The 26,041-nt window shown below is 43.5% G+C and overlaps 1 protein-coding gene across 4 annotated transcripts; it reads right to left on the bottom strand.

Moving 5' to 3' along the window:
* Window positions 1-8,696: 8,696 nt before the first annotated feature.
* LOC116867331 (ribonuclease pancreatic-like) lies at window positions 8,697-24,739 on the bottom strand. Of its 4 annotated transcripts, none has more exons than XM_032856976.1 (3): window positions 20,131-20,227; window positions 18,821-19,251; window positions 8,697-8,758 (listed from the first exon to the last, which is right to left on the bottom strand). In XM_032856976.1, exons 2-3 carry the CDS (start codon window positions 19,224-19,226, stop codon window positions 8,712-8,714), a joined length of 453 nt encoding a protein of 150 aa, XP_032712867.1. In that variant the 5' UTR covers window positions 19,227-19,251; window positions 20,131-20,227; the 3' UTR covers window positions 8,697-8,711. The 4 variants fall into 4 exon arrangements, with proteins under 4 accessions (XP_032712867.1, XP_032712865.1, XP_032712866.1 ...); XM_032856974.1 differs by lacking the exon at window positions 8,697-8,758 and adding an exon at window positions 16,166-16,175 and having other exon boundaries at window positions 18,729-19,251; XM_032856975.1 differs by lacking the exons at window positions 8,697-8,758; window positions 20,131-20,227 and adding an exon at window positions 24,626-24,739 and having other exon boundaries at window positions 18,541-19,251.
* Window positions 24,740-26,041: the final 1,302 nt, after the last annotated feature.

Raw genomic sequence — 26,041 nt, 5'->3', positions numbered from 1 at the left:
CAGCTCAGGGACCAAGACCTGGCTTCTTCGCAGCACTCTCTCTGGCTCAGTGCCAGGGGTGGTTGTCCTGGGTCAGGAGACTTAAACCCCTGTCCCTAACTGCCCAGATTCCCACAATTTTACCCCACAATCCTTTGCTCTTTTTGAGTGCTTTCAACCAGACTCCAAGTTAATGCTGGTCCCCAATCGCAGGGCACTCTCGTATTGGGGTATTACTTCCCAACGGGTCACTTCTGGAGGCTCCCTCCCCCTTTTGTTTATCTTCTGATATCAGTCCGATGTTTCCACTCCACTTTACCTGCCCACTGGCGTCTTCTGCCCCCATAGAGATCCAGAAGTGTATAATTCTAATCCCAGGCTGGTTTCATGGGTGATCAGAGTTCTTTGGTAGGTAATCAGCTCACTTTAGGGTATAGGTTGAATTGGTGCCTCTCCTACTTCCCTGCCATTTTGTTGTCCTCAACATTTTATTTTTTTAACTTAAATTTATTTTATTTTAAGTTCAATTAATTATCATATAGTGTCTTATTAGTTTCAGAGGTGGAGTTCAGTGACTCATTGGCTGTATATAACACCCAGTGCTCATTATATCACATGCCCTCCTTAATGTCCATCACCCAGTTAACCCATCCCCCACCCTTCCCTCCAGCAATGCTCATTTTGTTTCTTTTCTCTTCTTTTCTTTTCTTTATTTTACAGACAGAGATCACAAGTAGGCATGTAGAGAAAGGGGGAAAACAGGCTCCCCGCTGAGCATGGAGCCCGATGTGGGGCTTGATCCAGGACCCTGGGATCATGACCTGAGCCGAAGGCAGAGCCTTAACCCACTGAGCCACTCAGGTGCCCCCCCACCTCAGTTTGTTTCTTATGATTAAGAGTCTCTTAGGATTTGTTTCCCTCTTTGAGTTCATCCTGTTTTCTTTGTCCCTCCTTTCCTCTATTCTCCCCTGTTTTGTTTCAAAATTCCACATATGAGTGAAATCATATGATAATTACTTTCTCTGAATGACTTCCTTCACTTAGCATAATACCCTCTAGTTCCATCCATGTCACTGCAAAGGGCAAGGTTTCATTTATTTTTTTTTGATGGCTGAGTAGTAGTCCATTATGTATCCATACCACATCTTCTTTATCCATTCACTTGCCCATGGACATCTGGGCTCTTTCAATAGTTTAACTATGTGGACATTGCTGCTCTAAAAATTGAGGTACAGGTGCTCCTTCAAAACACTATATTTGTATCTTTGGGGTAAATGCTTAGTAGTGCAATTGCTGGGTCATAGGATGGCTCTATTTTTAATGTTTTGAGGAAGCTCCATACTGTTTTCCAGAGTGGCTTTATCAACTTGCATTTCTGCCAGCAGCATAAGAGTTTCTCTGCATCCTTGCCAACATTTTTTGTTTCCTGACTTGTTAATTTAAGCCATTCTGACTGGTGTGAGGCGATATCTCATTGTGGTTTTGCTTTGTATTTCCCTGATGCCAAGTGATGTTGAGCAGTTTGTCATGTGTCTGTTGGCCATTGGATGTGTTCTTTGCAGAAATGTCTGTTCATGTCTTCTGCCCATTTCTTGACTGGATTATTTATTCTTTGGATTTTGAATTTGATAAATTTCTTGTAGAGTTTGGATACTAGCCCTTTATCTGGTAGGTCATTTGCAAATATCTTCTCCCATTCTGTCAGTTGTCTTAGTTTTGTTGACAGTTTCCTTTGTTGTGGAAAAGCTTTTTATCTTGATGAAGTCCCAAGAGTTCATTTTTGCTTTTGTTTCCCTTGCCTTTGAAGACATGTCCAGTAAGCAGTTGCTGCCCCTGAGGCTGAACAGGTTGCTGCCTGTGTTCTTCTCTAGGATTTTGATAAATTCTTGTCTCATGTGTGGGTCTTTCAGCCATTTTGAGTTCAAAACTCAAAATTTAGTAATAGGAAATCAAAATATCCAAGTGTTCAATATAATTGGTCATTAAGGAAATGCAAATTAGAACCATTACACACTTACTTTAATGGTCAAAATGAAAACTACTGACCATAGCCCAAACCGTCAAAGATGTGGAGCAACTCCAACTCCATTGCTGGGGGAATGAAAGCCTCTCCTGGGGTACCACAGCGAGAGCCCCCCAGGGGGAGGGCATGCCTGAGCCCAGACCTACAGCAGCTTCTCCAGCTCGCTTTCCCTCCCAGGTGTCCAGGACCCCTGCCCCTAATTCCCCTGCCCCCCACCACATCATCATGGTGGGATCCCAGACCTTTCCTGGATGCACTTTCTACCAGGCCCCCAGGGGAGGGCAGGCACTCAGGGCCATTCTTACCGGGTGCTCCTTGGTGTCGGGAACACTGGCAGTACCCCCCACATCCCTGAGGGACCCTTGGTGTCCAGGAGCAGCAGTGGGAGGGGGCGCCCATGTGGGCAAAGCTGTCAAGCACCAGGCTGACGTCGCTGTGGGCTGACCCAGCTGGACCCAGACAGCCACCCCATTCTGTGCTTGGCGGGACAGCAGGAAGATGTGGTATGATGAACATTCTGCCCCGGGGGTCGGGTCTGTGCAGAGACCCTGGTACCAGTGCACCTGCCAGGCCCTGTCCTCTCTGCTTGGAAAGCTGCATGTTAAAAATGGGTCAGTGTGAAAAATAAATAAGTAAGTGCAATAAAATAACATGTTTTTGCTCTCAAGAGCGAATTTTTCAACCCTAGCGGCGCTATTACTTCCCTCAATGAAGTATGTATTAACTGACCTTCAAGCTCCACTTCCGAGGAGTTTCCCTTTTTATTCCTCCCACAGGTGTTCATTGGGCAAGAGTCAACTCCTCTCCCTTGCCTGCATGGGAGAATTCTGAAAGCCTGGGCCTACCAATTAATAACTACTTTGAAGAAAAATTGGTTTCAAACTACACCATTACATTTGGCCAAATACCTGAGCAGTTCTCTACAGAACTGTCGTGGTCATTGAAAACAAGGATAGTTTGAGAGACTGTCATAGTCAGGAGGAACCTAAGGAGACAGGTAATGAAATGTCAAGTGTGTCCTGGATGGAACCCTGGCACAGAAAAAGGATGTTAGTAGAAACTAAGGAACTCTGAATCAAGTATGGGTTTCAGTTCAATCGTACTAAAAATAAAACAACTAAGATACTCCCCTGCTTTCCTTTGTCCTTGAGAGTGAACACTTTGGGACTCCCTCCTGGTGAGCTGGTTTGATTAAAACTGTAGCTGGAACACAGCATTAGTGGAGTTTGGGACATGAATTGGCAGCCTGCCCTGCACTCTCGCTTACTGTGAGTTTACCAACTGTTGTTGGTAAACTGTTATTCTGAGGGTGCTACACAACATGACCGCAGGAAGGGAAGAAAGAACATCTCCACGTTTGGGTAAAAACTGGGGCTATGGTCTGCTATATTGGTCAATATTTCCCTTAAAAGCTTTGTGGGACAAATATCCCTGCTTTGGTTTTGTTGTTGTTGTCGTTGTTAAAAATAAGTGACAAATTGAAATGGTCCAGGAGTTCACATAGGCCATAGTGAGGGCCCCTTATCTCTGTTCCAACAACTGAAGCCACAGCTGGAAGACTCAAAGGTTAAGAGCTGGAATCATCTATAGTCTCAATCACCTACAGGATGAGTGATTGATGTTGGCTGAGACCTTAGGTGACCTAGGTCTTAGGTGGCTGGAGCATCTATGCATGGCCTCTCTGGGTGGCATGGGTTTCTTTAGAACATGGTGATTGCATCCCAAGACAGAAAGGGAGAACCAAGGAGAAGCTGTATCACTACTTATGACTTGGCCTTGGAAATCATGCGAGAAGTCACTTTGATTCTATTCCTTGGAAGTGACTTCCTACCACTACAGGTAGGAGCGCCTTAAAAGGGGGTGCCTGGTTGGCTCAGTCTGTACAGCATGAGACGGTTCATCTCAGGGTCATGGTTTCGAGCCTCAAGTTCACTAGAGTTTGCTTTAAAAAAAATTAAATGAAAAGTTAAAAGGTGAGAACTTCTAAAGTGTTGCAAAGTGTGTGGGTGGGTATCCCTGACATGTGGGCCAAGACTCCAGAGACTCCACTTTTCTGTGTAAGGGCAGTTCCAGCTCTAATCCTATCTCCTGCGTGGCCCACAGAAGAAGGCTCCAGAAGACACATTTGTGCCATCGAACTCTGTCTGAGTGATGATTGACTGACACAGGTGGGTCAGTCAGACATCTTTCAGCAGGAAATTATATTTAAGGGAGAAGTAGAAAGTGAGATGAACATGGGCTCACCACGTGAAACAGAAGGGTCGAGGAAATGAATCTGCTACCTACAGACTGAGGGAATGCATAGAAAAGAACACTGATGAGAGACACCAAGAGGCCAAATATCTTTCCAGTTCTGAGTCCATGATTTCCTGAGGCATTAGTTACAAATTCTCAGCCTGCTGGATGTCTTCCCTCCTACTGAATGCAGCCACAGCCAGAAGACTACATCCATGTAGTCTTGTTGACCAGAAGTAGCAGACCTTTTCTATACAGGCCAGCCAATAACTATTTCTATATTAGGGGGTTACATGTGGTGTCTCTCTTCCCCTCTCTTTCTCTCCTCCCCTCCCCCTTGCCTGGTAGTCCTACCTCTAGATGGACAGTAGTTCCTGAATCAGACTGCCCATTACAGTCAGGCATGGACCTTTAAAATATTCCATCAAGCCAGGCGCCATCCTCAGAAATTCATTTGGTTGTTTATTAAGTGTTCATCAAATTCATTTAATGGGACAAACAACTTCTGTGTCTCTCCTTTACTGTCACACTGCTACCACACTCACAACACCTCTGACCCCAGATATGCAGCGGGGGTGTGTGTATGGGTGGGAGGTGGTTTCCTACAACAGCCAATTCTGGGGAACCGGCTGGATGTTCGACAATTTAACTCAATTCTGACACTACCTCCCTGGAGATAGTGTCAGCTCCCCCAGATTAAGGATTCATTCCCCGAGGCTCGCCCAATCCAAATGTCAATCGCAAGTCTCGTGATTGCCTGGCTGTAAGTCTCAGCTTCCCCCCCACCCCCTTGTTTGTTGGATTGATTTGCTAGAACCACTCACAGAACTCAAGGAAACACATATGCTTTACCAGTTTTTGAAGGGATATGATAAGGACAGAGATGCACAGCCAGATAAAGAGTTATGTTGGGTAAGGTCTGGGAAAGTCCCTAATGATTGAGTTTCTGTCCTCATGGAGTTGGCGTGCATCACCCTCCCAGTGTAGATGATGTAGGAATGATGTTAGGCCTCAAAGCCAATGACCAAGAACGAATTCTTAAGTTGTCTTTGGTGCAAAAAGATGGTTTCATTAAAGCAGGGGGACAGGACCTAAGGGCAGATAGAGCTGCACTCAGATGATGAGGAGTGGCCCATTATATAGTTCCAAGTTCAGAGGACTTTAGGGATAGGTAAATCTCTAAAGAACTGGGCAGGAAGGATTCCAGGACCTTGAAGGGGCTAGCTATTGCTAGGAAGAGGTCATTTACTACTGTCTAGTGAAACTTCAGTCATCAGTACTTCAGATTTATGTAAGTGGGCCATATGGTTGGGGATCATGTTAGCATATATCTTGGGAAGGAGTAGAGATAATGAAAGTTCCCAAAGGACTTTTATATGTTTTAGTAGACTTACAGGATCCTGGAGATCAGGCTAAGACTGCCGTTTGTCCTTGGCAAAGTAGTAACATTGATGCAGCTGAGTTCTTAGAGGAGTGTCACTTGGCCTGTGTCAAGGGCTTGTCATGGGCTGCAGGTAGTAAGGAAATTTAGTTTTTCTTTTGCTTTTGTTTCTCACATCATAGATGTATTTCCAACCCCTTAATTCCCCTAACCCTGAACTTTTGTTTTTTTTTTTATAAAGGCTACCTCACACAGGCAGGGCAGTTATTACCTCCATTTCCAGCTGCTCTCCTCTTTCTTGAGGTTGGGGGTGAGGCCAAAATTATGAAGCTTTTCATCATGGTTCCTTCTTTCTGGTGATCAGCCCCCATCCAGACACCTCCCAGGTGCTGCCAGTGTTCTCTTTCTTATAAGAAAAGATGTTCCCAGTGCTCTTATCACTTAGGAATTTACAAGGGTTTCAAGAGCCCTGTGCCAGGAATCAGAGGCAGAAATCAACATATATTTTCTACTTTCTCACAGGGATCCAGTCATTGATTTTGTTTTTCTATAAACCTCCCAGATGAACTTCATATGAAAGCAGAGTTGAGAGCTGCTGGAATATTTGCTAAGTTCATTTCTAAGGTTTACTACTTTTGAGTCATTCCTATAATGACTGTCAGGTCATTGAAGCTGACTTAGGAATATACCTAAATGAATATCTGATTCAGTCAGTTATCTTGACTCTCCCACAATACCTGATTGCATGCAGAAAATAACACAAATCTGAGAGAAAGTCTACCCTGGTCTGGTCTGTTAATTTAGAACAAATGCCTCTGGGCATAAAAGATTTTCCCCAAGTTATCTTCATTCTTATTCCCTCCCACAATTTCTTCAATTTGTGTGTTCTGTAATGTATAAATAATGATTGTTGAGAAATAGTTGAGTAAGGTAGAGTAACTGAGTGGTTGGGTGACAGGAAATTCAGCCTTTTACTAGGTTACTTTCTCCAAGAATCTGCTGAAATGGCCAGGTAATGTTTATACAACACGTAAGTCCATTGTGATTACTGATCAGGTCAATGCACCCCTTTCGCTGAGGATGATGCTACATGTTCCTACACTGGTTCCTACCAAATGTGAACACAGATCCTTGTGTCCACTCCCCCCGCACTTGGCTTGAATACTTTGAGCCTCTGCAATGTAAATGTCACGCTGCTTAAGATTAATACTATCGAAAGCTGCTCTAAATTGGCAGACTCAAGTCCCATGGGAGAAGTTCCCCAATGGGTACCCGTTTTGTCAAGTGCCAGGTTGTCCTGGCTTTCTTATGTCTTCCCACTGAGAGGGGCCTTGAGTATTTAGCACCCTTGGAATCCAGGCTCCTGAAACCCGAAACTTCATATTTCTGTCTTTGTTTCTAAGACCTGATGTAAAGATGTGGCATAAAGGAAAGTGAGTCTGACTAGCACAGCTGTTAAAGGAATTCCTTGGTTTGGAAAGAACCATTGTGCAGCACAGATAACTGACACACTCGTTAACTACTTCAGTAGGTGGCCTTTTGGATAGGCATTATGTTTGGCTGCTACTCAAAGACAGATCGGGCTACAGAACATTTTGACTTCCACTGGGCTGTTAACCCAGTGAGTCTAGCAGTTGGCAGGGAAATGGAAAGGTATGAGGGGTAGCAGAATAGGCCACCTCCAAATATTCTTTTTTGCACAAGAATTATCTTAAGCTGTTTATTGTGAGAAAGTGTAGACCAGGAGAAGTTCTGAAAGCAGAGTAGAGGTTACACTTTTCTAGGGGAAATTTATATTAGAAAGGGGTCCAGTACAGGAAGTGAGCCATGTCAGGGATTGCTTTCATCTGGGAGAGTCATCTTCATGACAGGGCTAATTTCCTTTCACAAACATTTCCTCCTCTCACCTTCTTCTGAATTGCCTTCCCTCTTTTAAAGCCCTAAATCCGTATCCTTTCCTTAGCTCAGGATGGTCCATAAGCCCCTGGTGGATAGCTGCTTTTTAGTTTCATATTTTTGTGGGGATCCCCTGTGTATGTACATAATTATAATAGTTTTTGTCCTGTTACTCCGCCTTTGTATAGGGGGGCATGGGACTAACAGCTAAGAATCTAGAATGGTAGAGAGAAAATTATTTTTCCTCTCCTACATCTAGGACCTAAGTTCTTAATCCCAGCCAAATTCTGAATCCCAGTCCCTCAATTTCTATGTCTTCTATCTCTTCAAAAACACCATTACTCTGTGATATTTCAGTGTTTTTAGCTCCCCAGTACTTTTTTTTTTCTTGATCTATGATTTCTTTTCATGCATTGCAATAGATCATGGGAGAATTGACTCTAAGCCTACAGTGGATTATTCTCCCTACTACTACTGACATTTAAAACATTATCTCATGAAATATGGAAATCAACAGTAAAGATGTAGGATGCATTGGTTGTCAGGGTTAGAACCTGTGTGTGAAAGTACTACAGACAATTTATGAAATATCTGTGCCACTTCCAAATAAACATAGATCAGGGTGTCAAGGGAAATATGTAAAAGCCATGAGTAGAGTTTGATGAGATGGAGAATATTCTTGCTCCAAAGTTCCAAAAAGACACAGGGGTAAGAGAAGTGGCAGAGGCTCCGGGTTGCAGATTAACCTCAAAGGATGCCTAAGGCCGAACTAGTTCTCCTAAGAATGTCAGCAAATGCAATCTAGATGGCTCTAGGCTGGCAATGATGTGAAAGGCATCCCAAACACACACACTCAAGGTCATTACAATGCAACAGAAAGTGATTTTATTGCTGTGAACAGAATGCAACAAACTTGGAAGAAGTTCCAAGATTGAAAATATGGGGGCCTGGGTCTTTCCTTGCCCCTTTCCCTATTGCCCTTCTTCAAAACACACAAAGCTCCAACGCAGAAAGGAATGCTATATGTTTTTGTCCCCAGCTCTGGTCTGGCATCATGGCCCCATAATTCTCTCACTGCCCTCCTTCTTTCTTCTATGGGAACCATGGAAATCAACAATGGAAAAAAAAAAAAGGCAGAAGGGAACATAAGAGAACCTGCACCAAGTGTAAGGCAAAGTAATGGGAACCTTAGTCTAATCAAACTATCCAGGAGGCTGTGATCTGGTACTGTTTAAGTGTACAGGAAGCAGACTATTGGGAGGGTAACCTGGCTGAAACTTGTTACATTTAACAGGGTAGAACCGGTTCTGGAGTGTAGCCTTGTAGTGGCAGTCACACTGTCCCTCCAGAGTGACAGCAGTAAGTCATGTTAATACGATTCGCACTCCAGTGGCAGTTTCTCTGGCCAGTCTGTCTTGGGCAAAAGACAGGTAGCAGCCGCGTTCTGGAAGGGGTCGTGCAGAAAGGTGTCTGAAGGTTTACAGGTCTGAGTATAATTATTGGCCCCACGCATTTCCATCTTGCATTGGACAGGACCTGCTCTTATATGCTGAATTTCAAACCATTGAACCCTTTGAGGTTTGGAGGCCTAGCAACAAGTGGCACTGGCCCCCATGATCCCAGCAGCACCAGGAGGAAAGGAAATGGTCCTAGATGATCCAGCATCATCTCTTCTGTGTGGGAAAAGGGAAGAAAGTGAATGATAATAGTAGAAGCAGTAAGAGCAAAATTATCATTCACAACGATTTAGATCTTCATCGAGCCTTTCAAGATTTCTTAAGTCCATTTTTTAAAAAACCAACATCTTTCCAACATGGGTCTCGCAATTCTATGAAGTTCCTGAAGCCCAATGAGGAGGAATGTGAATTAAGATGATCTTTCCTTTGACTGCCAGATCCCATTATTCTCTTTGTCCTGTGCTTATGGGTCCAGAGTCTTGCTTCTTCCCTCCTCCCTCCTGGATAATTTCTCCTCCATCTATTTAACCTGGGCTATCTGGCCATCATCTCGGCTCTCTCTCTTCAACCCCCAGGCTTCTCCTCTTACCAGGTCTCCTTGCTGGGGGTCCTGCTGAGGACAGAGGCAATGGTTAGTCCCAGGCCCAGAGACTTTTGTCTGCTTTTCCTCTGCCAGGTATGCCAGCGTGGCCTGCCTGCAGCAGGGAAGGGTTCCGAGCCCTAGGAAAGAGGAAAGGAAAACCTAGGGCTTGGAAGATGCCCTTCTTGTGCACAGTGTGGATGAGACCCACACCCTCCAACTCACTGTTTAAAGCCAGTATCCCTGCAGATGCAGGAAGACCAAGCCTCCTTAAAGGAACAAAGGAGAAGTGATAACTTCCTCAAAGAAATTGTGAGGAAATGATGACTTCCTGATACGGGTTTGGTGCTTCCTTCTCCATAGGAAGCTTCAGGGTTTTGAACCTCTATGCTTTCAGTTCTTTAGGAGAAAACACCCAAGGTAAATTTGATACAATAGTTGCCAGGTACCTGGTAATGTTGTGAATTGCAACAGCAGACTCCAATGAATTATTGATTTATGGGTATGTTGTTGGGCCAGACTCTGGGCTTCTCATGTATCTTGATGTATCTGATCCCAGATCCCAAGTTGTGCCTCACTCTCCAGAAGAATGCTTATCTCCAGATTTTTCTAGCACCTCCCAACAACTTTCTAGAAACCCCTTAGCTTCCTTTCATGTGTATAAGTTGTCCCATATAGATTCAAGAATTCATAATCTAATGAAGAAGATGGTCAGATTAATAGAGACATACATGGTATATTAATAACTGTAAATAGCTCTTTTGGCTGTGGTGGAGGAGGTGCCGGGGGCTCTGAGGAGCTGGTAGATAGAAGGCTCTGACACCTGGACTTATTTTTGGATTAATAAGAAGTTAGGTGAAGAGGATGGTAAGGGCATCCCATGAGGGAACTGCATGTGAAGAGGAAGCCAGAAGCTGGTTCCTGGACCCATTCTGAAACCATAAGGATCACTGTAATTTTATTGTTTGTGTGGTACACTTAGGTCTAAGTTGTGTTGTTTCCTACTTAATTATGTGTTATGTACTCTCTTTGAAAAACTTATTTATTCATTTGAGAGAGAGAAAAAGAGAGAGGGCACGAGTGGGTGGAGGGGCAAAGGGAGAGGAGGGAGACTCCGCATCCAGCACTTAGTCCTACTGGGGCTCAACCCCACCACCCATGAGATCAGGACCTGAGTGCAAACCAATTGGAAGGTAAAATGACGGAGACACACAGGTGGCTCGGTTTTCCTTACTTCATAACCTTGAGCACGACCAATCATTACCTTTGACTTTTTATTCCTACTCTGTGTTTACCTACCGATCGTAGAAACATAACAGAGACCAGACAGAAACATGTATCTTGATGTATCTGATCCCAGATCCCAAGTTGTGCCTCACTGTCCAGAAGAATGCTTATCTCTTAGATTTTTCAAGGACCTCCCAACAAGTTTCAGGAAACCCCTTAGCTTCCTTTCATGTGTGTAAGTTGTCCCTTATAGATCAACAGGACAAGAGGGCAAGGCAGCTTTGGGAATGATCCCCTACTTTCTCCTCGGGCTGCTCTCTAGACTACAAAGCTTTCCTTGGTTTAAATCCAGTGTCTCAGAATTTGGCTTGCTGCACATTGGTACACGGACAAGTTGGAGTGTGGCAACAGAGACCCATGGGCATGAAGGAGAAAGGCCAGTTCAGGGTATTTTCCTCTTCGGTCTGTTCTTGCTTTTCCACTGGGGCTGTAATACACTTACTTGGAATCTTTTTGTTTTCTGGAGGGCTCACAGAAATGTCTCCTACAGGGACTCCCTGCCTCTAGCCTCTTTTCCTTCCAATCTGTTTTACACATCCCTTCCAGATTAGTACTCCTTGAGCATCAATAGAATAGGGGAACACTCTTGCTTTTAATGTCTTCAGTTATCTACAGGATAAAAATGATGTCTTTCAGAGCAAAGTCACAAGATACAAAGTTAATATACAAAAATCAATTGCTTTCTTAGGTACCAGCAATGAACAATTGAAATTTGAGAAAAAAATTTACATACTCACCCAAGAAAAATGAAATATGTAGATATGAATCTACTAAAAAAATGAACAAGATCATTATGAGGAAAACTACAAAACTCTGCTGAAGGAAATCAAAGAAAATCTAAGTACATGAGGAGATCATCTTTGTTCATGCTGAAGGAAACCAGACTCTGTGACCCCAAGCTATGGTTCTTTGACACAAATAATATTTTGTAATAAAGGCAGTCAAGAATCCATAAATGCAGGAAAGGCTCTCCTTTAGCTTAAAGGGAGGAAATAAATTCTTTTCCTGGAGAAAATGTTACCAGCCAGAGGTCACACCAGAGGAATCTGGAAACAAACCTTGTTAAACTAACCCTTTTCTTTTAGTTATTTCTTCACCATTTCCTACCTGTAGACCAGACCCCTTTATCCTGTCAAGTCTCCACAAATGTATTGTGTCTTTGTCTAAAGGATACAAAAGCTTCCAGGGCTGGTCGCTATTTCAGGTCTTCATTCCCTTACGGAGGATCCCATGTACATGTGAAAATTTAAGCAAATTTTTATGCTTTACTCTTACTTATCTCTGTCAGTTCAATTTTGAGACCCAGTCAGAGACCATAAGAGAGCCGAGGAAGATGGTTTCCTCTCCTACAATGACACTATGAACTGTCCAAACCCATAGAAATACATAATGCAGAGAATGGATCATAATTAAATTGTGGACTTTAGTTAGTCATCATCAATATTGGCTCATCAATTATAGGAAAAGGACCACCCCAAGGAACATGTTAATAACAGGAAAACTGTGGGCTGTGTGGGCAGGAAAGCGGGCGAGGGAGAAGCACAAGAGAATTTTCTATCTTTCTACTCAATTTTTCTGTAAACCTAAAAGTGCCCTGAAGAATTAAAGCTACTTAATTAGAACCAAACCAAACCAAACCAAACCAAACCAAACCAAACAAGCTGTCTGTGTGCCTAGCCCTCATGTATCCTATTCTACAGCCACAAGCCCCCCTTCTCTCCAGTCCCACAACTTGATTGCACCCTGAGCCCACTAGTAGAGGTAAACAGTATCAGATTACCCCTGTGCCTGGGCAGGAGTTCCCAACCCTGGCCCCTCTCATCAGAAGTGCCTAAGAGACTTTTAAGAAGGCCTGGATTCCAGGCCTCCTGAAACAGACTCTTTGGGAAGGAGGTCTTTTTTGCATGTCTGTGTTTGATGAGCTCCATGGTGAATCTCATACCCATTCCTAGTGGAGAACCATTTTCTCTGGCTCACACTGATTTTCACTCAGTGCCCAAGTTCTCAAAACTGCCCTTCTGCCTGATTCCTGAAACAAAATTTCTACCTTGTCTTAAAACAGGCAGTTGAATGGCTGTCTGCTACCAGAAGTAAAGTGCAAGACAGACTGGGGAGTACACAACTGGAAGAGTCTGTCTCTCCTCCCTATCTCTCTTAAATTATCCCAAATCTTACGTATGTAGTGGAGGAATAATATCCATTCCTTCTACCCTTCTACGTTCTCAGCTGAGACCCTTTAATAAAAACAACAACAACAACAACAAACAGATTAACAAGAGAAAAGAATTCCCATTTATTTCACATAGGTTTAAGGTGAGAGGAGAGCCTTCCTAAGGAAATAAAGCCCTAAAGAAGTGGTTAAACCTGAGTGTGTGTATGCTAGGTTTGATGAAAGATGGAAAGTGGTGGAAAGATGTGCTAGAACAAAGGGTACAAGCTAAGTGTAGTAAATGGGGGAAACTTAGCAAGACGTTTGTTCAGATGTCACTCCATTTTTCAGATAATGACTCTTCTTTCCTCTGGGTGCCGGAAACCCTCTCCCAGTAGGGTTTTATGACCTGCTTCCAGAGAAGGTCAGTATGTCTTTCCTGTACCTGTCCTTTCTCAAATTTCTTCAATTTAAAAGATTAAATAATATGACCAAGTTGCCATATTATTTAATAGCATGTCCTGAACTCTGTCAGAAGCTGTGTGTGATGTGAGTGGACCCTGGCAGTTGGCTTGGTCCTTGGTCTAGGCCCACAATCCTAAAGCAAGTTCAGAGCATTTGATGTGTCCATTTTGGGGTCTCTGTTGCAACATGCCTGTGTCTTTTCCACACTGCTGCCTGGCTTGAAGGGGATTAGTTCGAAGGCCTGCTATTTGGGCTGTTTCTTTCTCTAGACTTTTATATGCTTGCTGACTGCAAAAGTAATGGTGCCAAATTCTTGTCACTGAAATAACAGAACATTGGTATCTTGAATCATATACTATATTCAGTCATATCAACCTCTTAGAAGACTCCTTCTTCCCTGGTTGCTGAGGTCTTTCTGTGTCAGGCACCTGACAAGTGAGTGGTCAGAACAGTGAGTCAGAGACTGATACTACCTGATGAGTTCCACGTTCTTTTTAAGGTTTAGTTTTATTGTTTCTGCAGAGCTACAGGCCTGATTGTCAAAATGGCTGACACTGAGGAACACTGCCGGAAAGTAAGCCAATAGGCTTCAGATAAAGTGCGCCTACTGTGTACCACGAGTTCTCCATCACGACGGTGGTTAGTTGTGTGGAAGGCAGGGTTGTGTGCTTCTGTCTGCTGGGCTGCTCCGGGGTAACAGGTGGGGGTGTCCGGGTCAACTCAAGGTTTCATCGCAGTGGTACTTTTTAAGTTTTCTTCCTAATGCCATTGTCTGGACTTTTTTTTAAATTTTAATATATTATTTATTTATTTGACACAGAGAGAGAGATCAAAGTAGGCAGAGAGGCAGGCAGAGAGAGAGGGGAAGCAGGCTCCCCGCTGAGCCGAGTGCCTGATGGGGGCCTGGATCTCAGACCCTGAGATCAAGACCTGAGTGGAAGGCAGAGGCTTAACCCCCTGAACCACCCAGGCACCCAATTTTTTGGACTTTCTATTACCAGGATCTTCCTTACCGACCGAGAAGGGGCTGCAGTGAGGTAGTCCCTTTGACTTTTTCCTTTTTATCTATGTATGCATCGCACGTGCAAATGGTAAGCATAAATGCAACATTGAGAAATAAATCTGGTAAAAAGTATGTTTTCCTTTGGTCGTTGTTTCTTAGGCCTCAGTTTTCTTTTCCAGATGCAGTTCAGTTTTTTATGCCTCTTCACAGCCTTTATCTATTACACAGATTTAAGTATTAAATGTTATTAATATATTCGATGGAATATGATTCAGCCGTCAGAAACATGAAATCTTGGCATTTGCAACAACTGGATGGAACTGGAGGATGTTATGCTAAGTGACAGAAGTCATTCAGAGAAAGACAATTGTCATATGATCTCACTGATCTGTGGAATTTAAGACACAAAGCAGAGGATCATAGGGGAAGAGAGGAAAAATAAAACTAGAGGAAACCAGAGAGGGAGACAAATCATACAGACTCTTAATCATAGGAAACAAATTGAGGGTTTCTGGAGGGGAGAGGGGTAGAGGGGTAACTGGGTGATGGACATTAAGGAGGACACATGGTGTAATGAGCACTGGGTATTATATGAGACTGATGAATCACTGACCTGTACCTCTGAAACTAACAATAATTGTATGTTAATTAGATGACTTTAAATGAAAAAATTTAAAATAATAATAAACTAATATATTATTTCCAAAAAATAAAAAATAAAAATAAAAGTTTATTAACAGGGCACCTGGGAGGCTCAGTGGATTAAATGTCTGACTTGAGCTCAGGTCATGATCCCCGGGTCCTGGGATTGGAGCCCCTGGTCTTGAGTGGTCAGGCTCCCTGCTCAGTGGGATGTCTGCTTCTTTCTTGACCTCTGCCCCTCTCCCTTGCTCACAGGCTCTCTCTCTCTCTCAAGTAAATAAAGAAAACATTAAAAAAGGTGAATTAACATGTATACTGGTGCATGTGTTTCTCTCCTCTTTTTCCGTCACAAATAATAACATTTTATACGCAATGTTGTACACTATTTCCTCTTTCCCACTAAGAATATATTTTGGACATATTGCATGTCAGTAGCAAAGGTGTATTTGGTTCTATTTGCATAGTATTCTGTTGTAAGGATATGCATCATATTTTAACCAGTCCCATGTTCAGGACATTCTGTTTGTTTGCCAACTTTTACCAGTATAAACCAGTTAGGAGGAATATATTGGAACAAAACAGCAGCCCAAAGGCCCATGGATTTCTCTAGTGCGTGTGCTGTCCATAAGTCCCTCCGCGTGCTACTGGTCTTCCCTGGAGATAAGCTCTGAAGCTCCCTCGTGAGTGTGGGTTCCGGGGGCTGTGGGTTGACAACAGGAAACCCTTCCAGATGCACTTGCTGTTACCAGACCTAAGGAAGCCGAGGGAAAGTGAACATTCTGGGCACAACTAAGTAGTTATTTTTATTATTATTGTTATTTTTTTCATAATGGGTATCTGAGAAGTCAGTATCAATTGGATTAGACTTTGGTCTTTTAATAGTGGAGACAGTTAAAATAAGCCATTTTAGCATACGGCGGACAAACTAAGGTACTAGGATGGACAGCTAACTTATTTTTACATTCACTTGGAGCATGTTGTGGAGTGGATTGAAAGTTCCCATTTGTAAGACAGTTTATCAAAATTGCCTCACTGAACCCTCATGCCAGACTACAAGGTAGTTCTGACTGTCCCCATGCTAGAGATTGTCCTGAGGCCCAGACAGGATGGTGATAGCAGGGAGCAGCAGAGTCCTGAGGGTCTACTTCCAAGCTCCAGTGCTCTTCCTTGGGCACTGCTGCTCAGAGGGAGGCAGGGTGCGATAGGGTTAAGGTCAGTTCTGCCCATTCAGGCTGCCTCTGAGTCTCATCTCTAAGAAGGGTATATCATCCAGACAGAAGTACCTGGCTTCTCAGGGTTTTGTTTCCTAGGTAGTCATGTTTCCTTAACAAAATGTATTTGTAGAATGTGACAGATGGAACTAGCCTCTGTTCCAATGGTTTTCTCAACTTTCACACCCCTATCATCTCCAGGTGCAAGCTGTGGTTTTTTTTTTTTCTGTTTTTTTTTTTTTTAAAGATTTTCTTTATTTATTTGTCAGACAGAGAGCACAAAGCAGGGGGAGAGGCAGGCAGAGGGAGAGGGAGAAGCAGGCTCCCCGCTGAGCAGAGAGGCCAAGGTGGGGCTCCATCTCTAACCCTGGGATCATGACCTGAGCCAAAGGCAGACATTAAAGGTCTCAGGTCATGATCCCAGGGTCCTGGGATCGAGCCCCGCCTCAGGCTCCCTGCTCATCAGAGAACCTGCTTCTCCCTCTCCCTCTGTTGCGCTCCCTACTTGTGCTCTCTCTCTCTCAGTCAAATAAATAAATAAAATGTTTAAGAGAAGAAGAAAGGAAAAAGAAAAAGAAAAGTATTGAGGAAAGAAATGATGGTTTGACATCTCTGTATGTCTAGGCTGCCTGAAGGAATTTCAGGAGTGCATGGATGCTGCAAAAACTACAAGCTCTGGATATTACATTACTGAACTTAAATAAAATGTCAAGGGTGACATGGAGTGTACCCGCCATTCCTAAAAGCCCAAGAGATGAAGGTAGAATTCTGGAAAAGTGAAGCTATGCTTCCTGTGAGAAAAAATGGTTTTCCTCCTCCTCCTGAGTGATTTGATCAGCGAACTTTCCAGAACAGGAGGTCAACAGAACCAAGGGAACTATGTACCCTACTATGCCATCCTTTCTGATCTTGTTTCTCAGGTGTCCCTAGACCTACTTCCTTGATGCCATATCCATAATTACTTCTACCTTACTTTTCTTTTATTATTTATTTATTTATTTATTTATTTATTTTCAGTGTAACAGTATTCATTGTTTTTCCACCACACCCAGTGCTCCATGAAATATGTGCCCTCCCCAATTGCCACCACCTTGTTCCCCAACTTCCCACACCCCGCCCCTTCAAGACCCTCAAGTTGTTTTTCAGAGTCCATATTCTACCTTACTTTTCTGTTTTTAAAGATTTACTTATTTATGTGAGAGAGAGTGAGAGCGAGAGAGCACATGCAAGGGAGGGGCAGAGGAGGAGGAGGAGAGAGAGGAAGACCCTAAGCATGCTCTGAGCTGAGCACAAAGCCCAATACAGGACTTGATCCCAGGACCTTGAGAGCATGATATGCACTGAAATCAAGAGTAGGTCTCTTAACAGACTGAGCCACCCAGGTACCCTCCCCACCGCACTTAGGAAAAGGGAGACTGCAGGATTTTCTTCCTGAGTCCACTCTGGTAGCAGAAAGAACAAGGACTGGAGGCCAGGAGACCTGGGGTCTAGTCTCAGCTGTGCCACTAAGTAGCAGCAGCCGTGAGCAAGTCACTTAACCTTTCTGAGATTCAGGCTGTTCCTCTGTAAAAGTGGAGATTACTATCTCAGGGATGGCAAGTGGAACACACATATTTACCTCCATCCTGCCTTCAACAGAGGCTACCGTTCAACCTCATCGCTTATTAGAATTTTTTTCTGCAACATTCTAGGCAGGCCCATCCCATTAAAGTGGATACACGAGTCAAAATCTACTTATTCTTATTTAATTTAATAATCCTTACAGACCCTTCTAGCTCCTGAATAGAACATTCTGACTTTCCAACTAAGAGATGGCCATTTTTGTGATCTGGTAATAGCTCACTCAATAAAAGGAAAAGGAAAATTTAGGATAATAATTTCATCCCCATGTCCTCCCAGCCAGGGTCTGAGCAAGGTTTTCTTGAGGTCACCCTGTCCTTCCTTCCGTGCCAGAGAATTTGGTATATGAGCTCGCCCTCCATCAGCTCACCCAGCAGGACAGTCCCAGACTGTAGCTCCCTTTCATCTCAAATAGCTGATACTTAGCTTCATATTTGACAGCAAGGCATCTCTGAGCAAAGGAATGATCTCAGGTCACTGAGAACCAAGAGTCAGGAGCAAAGGCACGTAATGATTCTATTCCATGCTTACGAAATCTACCCAAATTTATAGTTCTCACCCGAGCAGGAACGCAATCACACGACAGTACTAGGATGGCGACAGTTTCAGAAATCCAGGTGGTTGCAACTGTGTTTTACTGAAAGAATCCGGGAAGTGGTTTACACAGGGACCCCCTCACCCCCCAAACCACACAGGAGCAAGTCCTGGGTAGGAACGCATGTGTGTTTGGGACAGGAACCCTGACTGGAGTTCTTTCTCTCAGAGCCAGGAAGGGAGAGGGGAGAAACAGTAGCCACAACAGGGAGGTGGGGCATCTTGCTACTCTGGCCTCAGGTGCAGACCTACACAGAACCGTCAAAGTGGACTGTCTCATACTGTACACACTCACAGGCCACGATGATGGATTTCTGTAGCTGCTGGGTCTGGTAGTCGCATTTGGGGTATTTGGAGCCTTTCTTCAGGCGGCAGTCGGTGATGCGCATTTTGGAGCTGCTTTGGTGGCAGTTGGGCTTCCCATTCTTGCAGGTTACATTTCCCTGGAAGCAGATTACCTGGACATCTGGCAGAGGCTCGTGGATAAATGTGTTCACTGGCTTGCACCGTCCAACCGTCATATTCCGGCGATTCATCATTTGGTTGCAGTAGCTGGCATTGATGGTGGAGGTGTTCGAGTCCATGTGCTGCCGCAGGAACTTCTCGGCCCTCGACTCCTTGGCCAGAGATGGCTGGACACAGCCCAGCACCAGCAGCACCAGGGCCAGTAGTGGGAACAGGATGAAGAACCTCTCCTGAGCCATGGTGGTCTCACTCCTCTGGAAGAGCCTAGCCAGGAAAGGGAGAGAAGAGAAAAAGCATTGCCTGAGAAAGAGTCCCAGCTCCTACCTCTGGCCTCCCTGGCTCACAGTCTCCCTTTAGGTCAGCCAGTAAGGTATCCTTCCTTCTGTGCAATTTTCCAAAGATTGAGATGCTCACATACACTCTTGTCCAAGAGTATTTAAGTCCTACTAGCTGGAGAGAGGTGGTCTTTGCCTCTGGTTGGTGACTTGACAGTGAACTAAAATCCTGCAGTCCTATGTCTGAATATTAGAGATTTTAAAATTTAAAATCTATTTGAGGGGGCACCTGGATGGCTCAGTCTGTTAAGTGTCTGCCTTGAGTTCAGGTCATGATCTGGGGGTCCTAGGATCTAGTTCTGTCTCGAGCCCAGCTTCCTGGTCAGTGGGGAGCCTGCTTCTCCCACTCCCTCTGCTGCCCCCTCTGCTTGTGCTTTCTATCTATCCCTGTCAAATAAATAAATAAAATCTTAAAAACATTAAAAAAATACATTTGAAGAATAAGTACATTTATACCCAGTGTTCAAGGTGCTTATCAGGAAATCCTTTTGAATAAAACATGAGCTCAACTGTATCCCCTGAAATACCACATGACCTATAGGATCATGATGGACAGAGTGAGGCCTATTGTTCTCCAACGCAAGGGCAACAGCACAGTTCCTAACACCAGCATCATAGAGGGATGCCAGTGTATTCCCAAGAGCAATGCTTCCCTCCCCCAGTGCCTTTGGTTCCCTGTAGCTCACATGCTCCATCCCGATATTGGTCTAGCTCAAGCTATTTCTGGTGCTAACCTCAACCACCCTGGTCCCTCTAATGCAACACAGAAGTAGAAAGAGTCCCTGAGACCATCTCTTCAGCCACTGACCTGGATCTCTAGCTTGGTCTCTAGGACAGAGCAGAAGGCCAGTCTCTGTGATCCCCGGATCCCTGGGGAGGATGTCTTATACAGATTACAAAGGGGCTTGGCTTCCAAGGAAAGATAGGTGGGAGGAGCATCTTGGTTTCACTTTAGTGGGAACCAAGGACCTTGTGAGGAAGGACATTGTAGGGAACCAACCACACCACTCTTTTTTCAGGACTGCTGGGAAGGGTGAGTCTTGTTTATAGGAACCGTACCATGTAAACCTCATTTGCCTGCTGGTTCACAAGGAGCAGCAAAGAAAGCCACTAAGGTAATGATGCCTGAACCCCAGCAAAGTCCTTGTCATCTCAGGGGGCCATTTGCATCAAACAAATAACTCTTGCAGGTTTGCAAAGGACACATAAACATGTGATCCCCAGAGCACCAGAGAAATGGAGGTCCTCTGTCTCCCCAGGAGTCCTGGTGTGGCTGGAATTCCAACAGCACCCCTTCTGGGGTGGGGGACATCCAGCTGCCTACAGCTGGAAGACTGCAGGGACCTAGGGTCTGGGAGGAGGTTTGTTTCCTGGGCAGGGAGAGGAGGAGACCTGCGACCTTACCCAGTGTTGGCCACTTCAGCTCTCCTGCGTGTGGAAGGTGGGTGTGTTACAGTACTTGGCCACAGCAACCACTCCTAGAAGGTCAGAATGGAGGAGAGGAACTAAAGTCAAACGAAACCCCCAAGGGATGTCAGGCTGGCTCAGTCACCAGGGCACGGGACAAATCTTATGACTTTGCTTCTGTATCCATGTCCTGAAACTGTGCCCTGGGCTTTTCACTTCCCGAAAGTGGCAGCTGGAATGCTGAGGGTGTAACCTGACCATGTGAATGGCTTTCCCCCTCTTCAGCACATCATAATCTTAATTCAATACACTGGCTTTGATTTCTCAACACACCAACATAGAATTATTTACTCTGGCACTTAGAAGTGAATAAAATAAGGCATTTGCTGACAAAATAATAAAATAAAACAAAACCTAATGGAGTTTATGACTTCATTAAAGCAGTCTTCCACTAAAAAATTTCTAAGAATGGATTTGAGGTTATAAAGAAAAGCTACTCATCGGAAATATGAATTCAGGAAGGAATAAAGAAAGATGATGATACATATGTGGACAAATAAAAGACCTTTTAACTATATAAAGCAATAATGTCTTGTTGAGTTAAGAAGATAAAATTAAAATATATGTCATGAACATAGCTTGGAAGAGATGTGAATTGCCAAGTGTTCAAGAGATGACTAAAAGTATTGATTAGACTTTTCTATGTTTAGTATGCATTTGAGAATTTCTGAGATAAGCAATGAAAAGAAGGGAAAACAGGGTTTGAATTCCAAACTAGCAGAGAATAAGTAGACTGTGGATCAGTTAGGAGAGTCTAGTTGTGCTGCAGTAACAAACAATCTCAAAATTTCAGTAGTTTAAAGTTTCTTTCTCATTCCTGCTATATATCTATCTTGGTCCAGCCTAGGGGCTCTGCCTGCTATTGTCACTTGGGAAAATAGGCTGACACAGCCTTCCTCTTGACACACACTGTCTTAATCAAAGAGGCAGAGGAAAGAACATAGCACTGGGATGCCCAGGTGGCTCAGCTGGTTAAGCATCCTGCTCTTGATTTTGGGTCAGGTCATGATCTGAGATCATAAGATCAAGCTCTGAGTTGGGCTCTGGGCTGAGCTTGGAGTCTGCTTGGGATTCTCTCTCTCCCTCCCCCTCTGCCTTTCACCCACTCACTCTCTCTGTCTCTATCTAAGTAAATAAGTAAAACCTTTAAAAAAAAACAGCACCCCAGAGGACATAATGCTTAATGCTTAATGCTTCTGCTGGAAGGGACATATGTCACTTCTATTTACACTTCATTGACTGGAGAAAGCCTCATGGTCACATTTAAGTACAAGGGACAGAGAAATAGGATCTTTCTAGGTGCCTGGAACGAGAGAATTATTTTGAACAGCTTTAATGTCTGTCACAGAATGACAGACAATTACACCACTAATCCAAAAGAAGGGAAGAAAGGATAGGAAATAGAAATGCCAGACAAATGAGACTAATAGGAAAGGCAAAAGAAGGTAGTAGGTATTCACTGAGGAAAATAAAAATGAATAATTATGTTATATAAATGGACTAAATGGTACAGTTAAAAGACAAGACTGATAGAAAAAACTAACACTCTTTCTCTGTCTATGCACGTATATAGAGACTATACCCACACACTATGTGTGTATATATATATATGTATATATACATATATATACATGTACATATAGATAACTTACAATTTTTAAAAATGTTTAAGAAGGTAATATTTTATTAGATGATGAGATGTGATAATCAGGAGATCAATGGAGTATTTGCTGGAGTACTTTCAGAGCACACTTATTCCAATAGGTCGAAGAGAAAGTCAGAGTGAAAGAAATGGAGTTAACAAGGAGGCTGACAGTGATGTGATGGAGCAAATTTGTACACTAGCATGATGGGGGTGGCTGGGGAGAGGGTGACATGAAGGGGTGCACGTCTTGAGGAAAGAGTCAGTATGGGAGAAGACACTGAAAATACAGCACACAGGAAGGAGGCTGAAATGGGTAAAGGAACAGGAGACTGTCTTGTCTGTGAGGATGGTGGAAAGGGGTATCAGACAAGGAAAAGGATGCAGCTGAGAAACAGTGAAGTTGACTAAGAATATGAGCAGCAGAAGAATGTCACTTCCAGCAATGGGCTTTTCTCCAAGGAGTGAGACTTGAATCTTGTTTGCCTCAAACCTCTGTTTTAAAAAATGGTTCTGAGAATGCCTGCATCATCTCTGTTGTCCTCTAGGTCATGGGGACAGCTATCCAGTGTAGAATGAGTCTGTGAGCCATTACTGAGAGACCTCATTTCCCATACATTAAATTACAGTTGCAGTATTTACCTTCATTACACAGATTAAATATGATATCAATCTCTCAAAATTTCTCTCAAGTAGTTTGACATATATCACAGTTGTCACTTCTTTAGGCACATACGATGTGATATTCATTTCCATAAACCGCTCTTGAGAATTTGACTAGAGCCTGTAGAGTGAGGAGACCATATGTATTAGTTGCAGCTTCATGACTGGTATGTTATGTTCAGGAAAATTTTATCACCTCTCTGGACCTCAGTTTGTCATCTATGAAACAAATGGATGATTGGCAAAGCACTAAAAAAGAGAATTTAAATGCATAGCAACTGGAGTCTGTTTGGACGGTGGTCTGGAATCAGTTCACCTTTTTAATTATTACTGAAACTCCAACTTGCGTTTTTCTGGTTGACTGCAGATGAAATACCCAAAAGTCCTGCATTATGATTTTAAAGACAAATAATATATCAACTTCTGTATTTGTTTCCTTATCTGTAAATTAGGCACAATTTAAGTACCTTGTTCTAAGATGCTATAGACTGAATGTTTGTTTCCCACCTGCCACCCCAAATTTGTATATTAAAACCTAACTCTCAATGGGATGGCATTTAGAAGTGGGGCCTTTGAGAGGTGATTATGTCATGAAGGTGGAGCACTCGTGAATGGGATTAGTGCCCTTACAAGAGAGACCACGGAGAGCTCCTTTAGCCCTCTATCATGTGAAACTGGTTCATAGCTATGAAACCATATAAATGCCCCTGTTTGCTGAGGACCATCCCTATTTATGCTCATTTCTTGGCTAATATATAATAATGTCCCTTTTCACTCTCAAAAGTGTCCCAACCAGACAGCAAATTATAGGGTCACCCTATTCAAAGCACATAGTAAGCCCTAAAAGAATTTTAATGTTATTATTATTACCACTACTGATATTGTTTCTTCAAGAGTCAAAATTAAAAGTTCACTTTTAATTCTGATCTAGTAGTAGAGGTAACAGTAGAGGTGACAGTAATTGAAGTTTCTGATTGGGAGGGAAGGATAAATTGAAAAGTTTCAAAATTCTCTTTATTTTTTAAGAAAACACCTTATTGATTTATTGGACAGATAGCATAAGCAGGAGGAGCATCAGAGGGAGAGGGAGAAGCAGGCTCCCTGCTGAGCAGGGAGCCTGAGATGAGGGGCTTGATCCCAGGACCCTGGGATCATAAACTGACCCAAAGGCAGACACTTAACTGACTGAGCCACCCAGATGCTATAAATTCTATCTTTATAGAGAATCAGAGAGCAGCGAAAATGGAATGGTTGTATCAGGAAAACAAAGGCAGATCTGGGCTTGGACATCATACTAGACACACTGAGATTTACTGTGGGGTAACTGTCAGAAGGCTTTGAGAAAGCAGTGCCTCTGAGAGAGCCTTGGGATAACCATGTACAACTGAGGATAACTCATAGGGACAATTGTGGGAAACATGGCTGTACCTGAGTCTCCCCAGGGGAAAAATGGGACAGACAAGTTTGTAAATAGGAAGCGAAGGGAGTGAATGAAGGCTGGAGGGAGAGGGGTCTAAACATTACAGCTTACCTTGCACCTAAAGGTTGCCTTTGGCTACTCCCTTCTGTGTGGTAGACAGTAGTGTGGCCAGAAAGAGGAAGGGGGTAGATCCAGAGCAGGATATGTCTTATCTGCAGTCCCCCGTCTTGCGCTATCTCTGAAAGTTCCTTTCAAGAGGCCTCGATTCCTGTTAGACTCCTGGGGGAAGTTGCCTCAAGACAGCTTCAAATCTCCCAGAAACACCCAGGCCTCAGAAAAATGGACCATTGGGGATAGCATTTCAGACCTGGAACTTCATCAGTCAGCTCAGATGACTGGGGTTACAGCTGAAGAGTGAAATCATTGCTGGCTTAAGTTCTCAGTGAACAATGTAGTTTTGTTTAACATTTCTGAGTGCTTGTTGATTGATCAAGTTTCAGAAAATACTCTCTTCCAGTGAAAAGTATTTAGACTGGGTGTAGGAGTAAGTCAGAGAGGTCCAGGGGTTGTCCTGAACTTTCAATGACCTTCCAGCCCCTTGAGAGGATGGCCCTTGTAATCAGTTCATCCTGTCCAATGACGAGTCTAAGGAAAGAGAAGAGGGCTGTCTCTGGGATGGCGAAATAGATATGCCTGCTTATCTGCATGTTATCATCTCAGATCAAAAACACTTTCTGCTCTTGACTCTATGCCCACTTAATTTCATTTGTGACTTTGTGGAACATCATGTAGTGAGAAAAAGAATGGGCCTGAATTAGAGCCCCAATGCCATAGTATAGCCTATGGCTAACAACATGGTGTGCTTATGCCTCACTGTATTTCACACTTACTAATCAACAATACTTCCATTATCTCTGATTTTATGGTTTAGGTGTAAAACATCAGTCTTCAGCAAGGAGGGTAGAGATAAGGGAAAAACTGCAAACACATCCTAAACTTTTGGAGTTCATCATAGTGGTATGGGCAAAACAATTCTCAGACTATGTTAGATGTATTACAAGAGTGAGCAAATGAGCACAAGGGTTATTGTTGTGAAGAGCCAGGGTTCAACCTGGACATGTGTTTATGTAATACGTGGAGGAAACAGAGAGGAGGAAGAAACCTTTTCCTCCACCCTCTTAGGTTCAGAGACGAGGAATGTACAAATTAAACTGACAAAAGATAGACTAGCAAGAGAAAAAACCCAAGTTACATACACATATACAGCACCAAAAGTGAACCCTAATGGCTTCTATGGACTTTGGGTGACGTGTCAAAGTAGGTCCGTCATTTATAACAAATGTACTGCTCTGGCATAGGATGTTGACAGTGGGAGAGGCTGTGCATGGGGCGACATGGGGACCCAGGGTATATGAGAATTCTGCTTTCTGCTCATTTTTTTGTTGTGAATCAAACTGTCACCACAAATGATGTCTATTTAGAAGGAATAATTAAAAAGAGATGCTGATATCTTCAAAAATTTCAGAC

The sequence above is a fragment of the Lontra canadensis genome, unplaced genomic scaffold, assembly GCF_010015895.1.
Source record: "Lontra canadensis isolate GAN:19392208 unplaced genomic scaffold, GSC_riverotter_1.0 scaffold12, whole genome shotgun sequence".
NCBI lineage: Eukaryota > Metazoa > Chordata > Mammalia > Carnivora > Mustelidae > Lontra > Lontra canadensis.
This window is presented reverse-complemented; position numbering and strand designations above follow the sequence as displayed.

Bases quoted from the DNA above. Each gene is read 5' to 3' on its own strand.
- LOC116867331 (XM_032856975.1), bottom strand. From the start codon at position 19,226: ATGGCTCAGGAGAGGTTCTTCATCCTGTTCCCACTACTGGCCCTGGTG.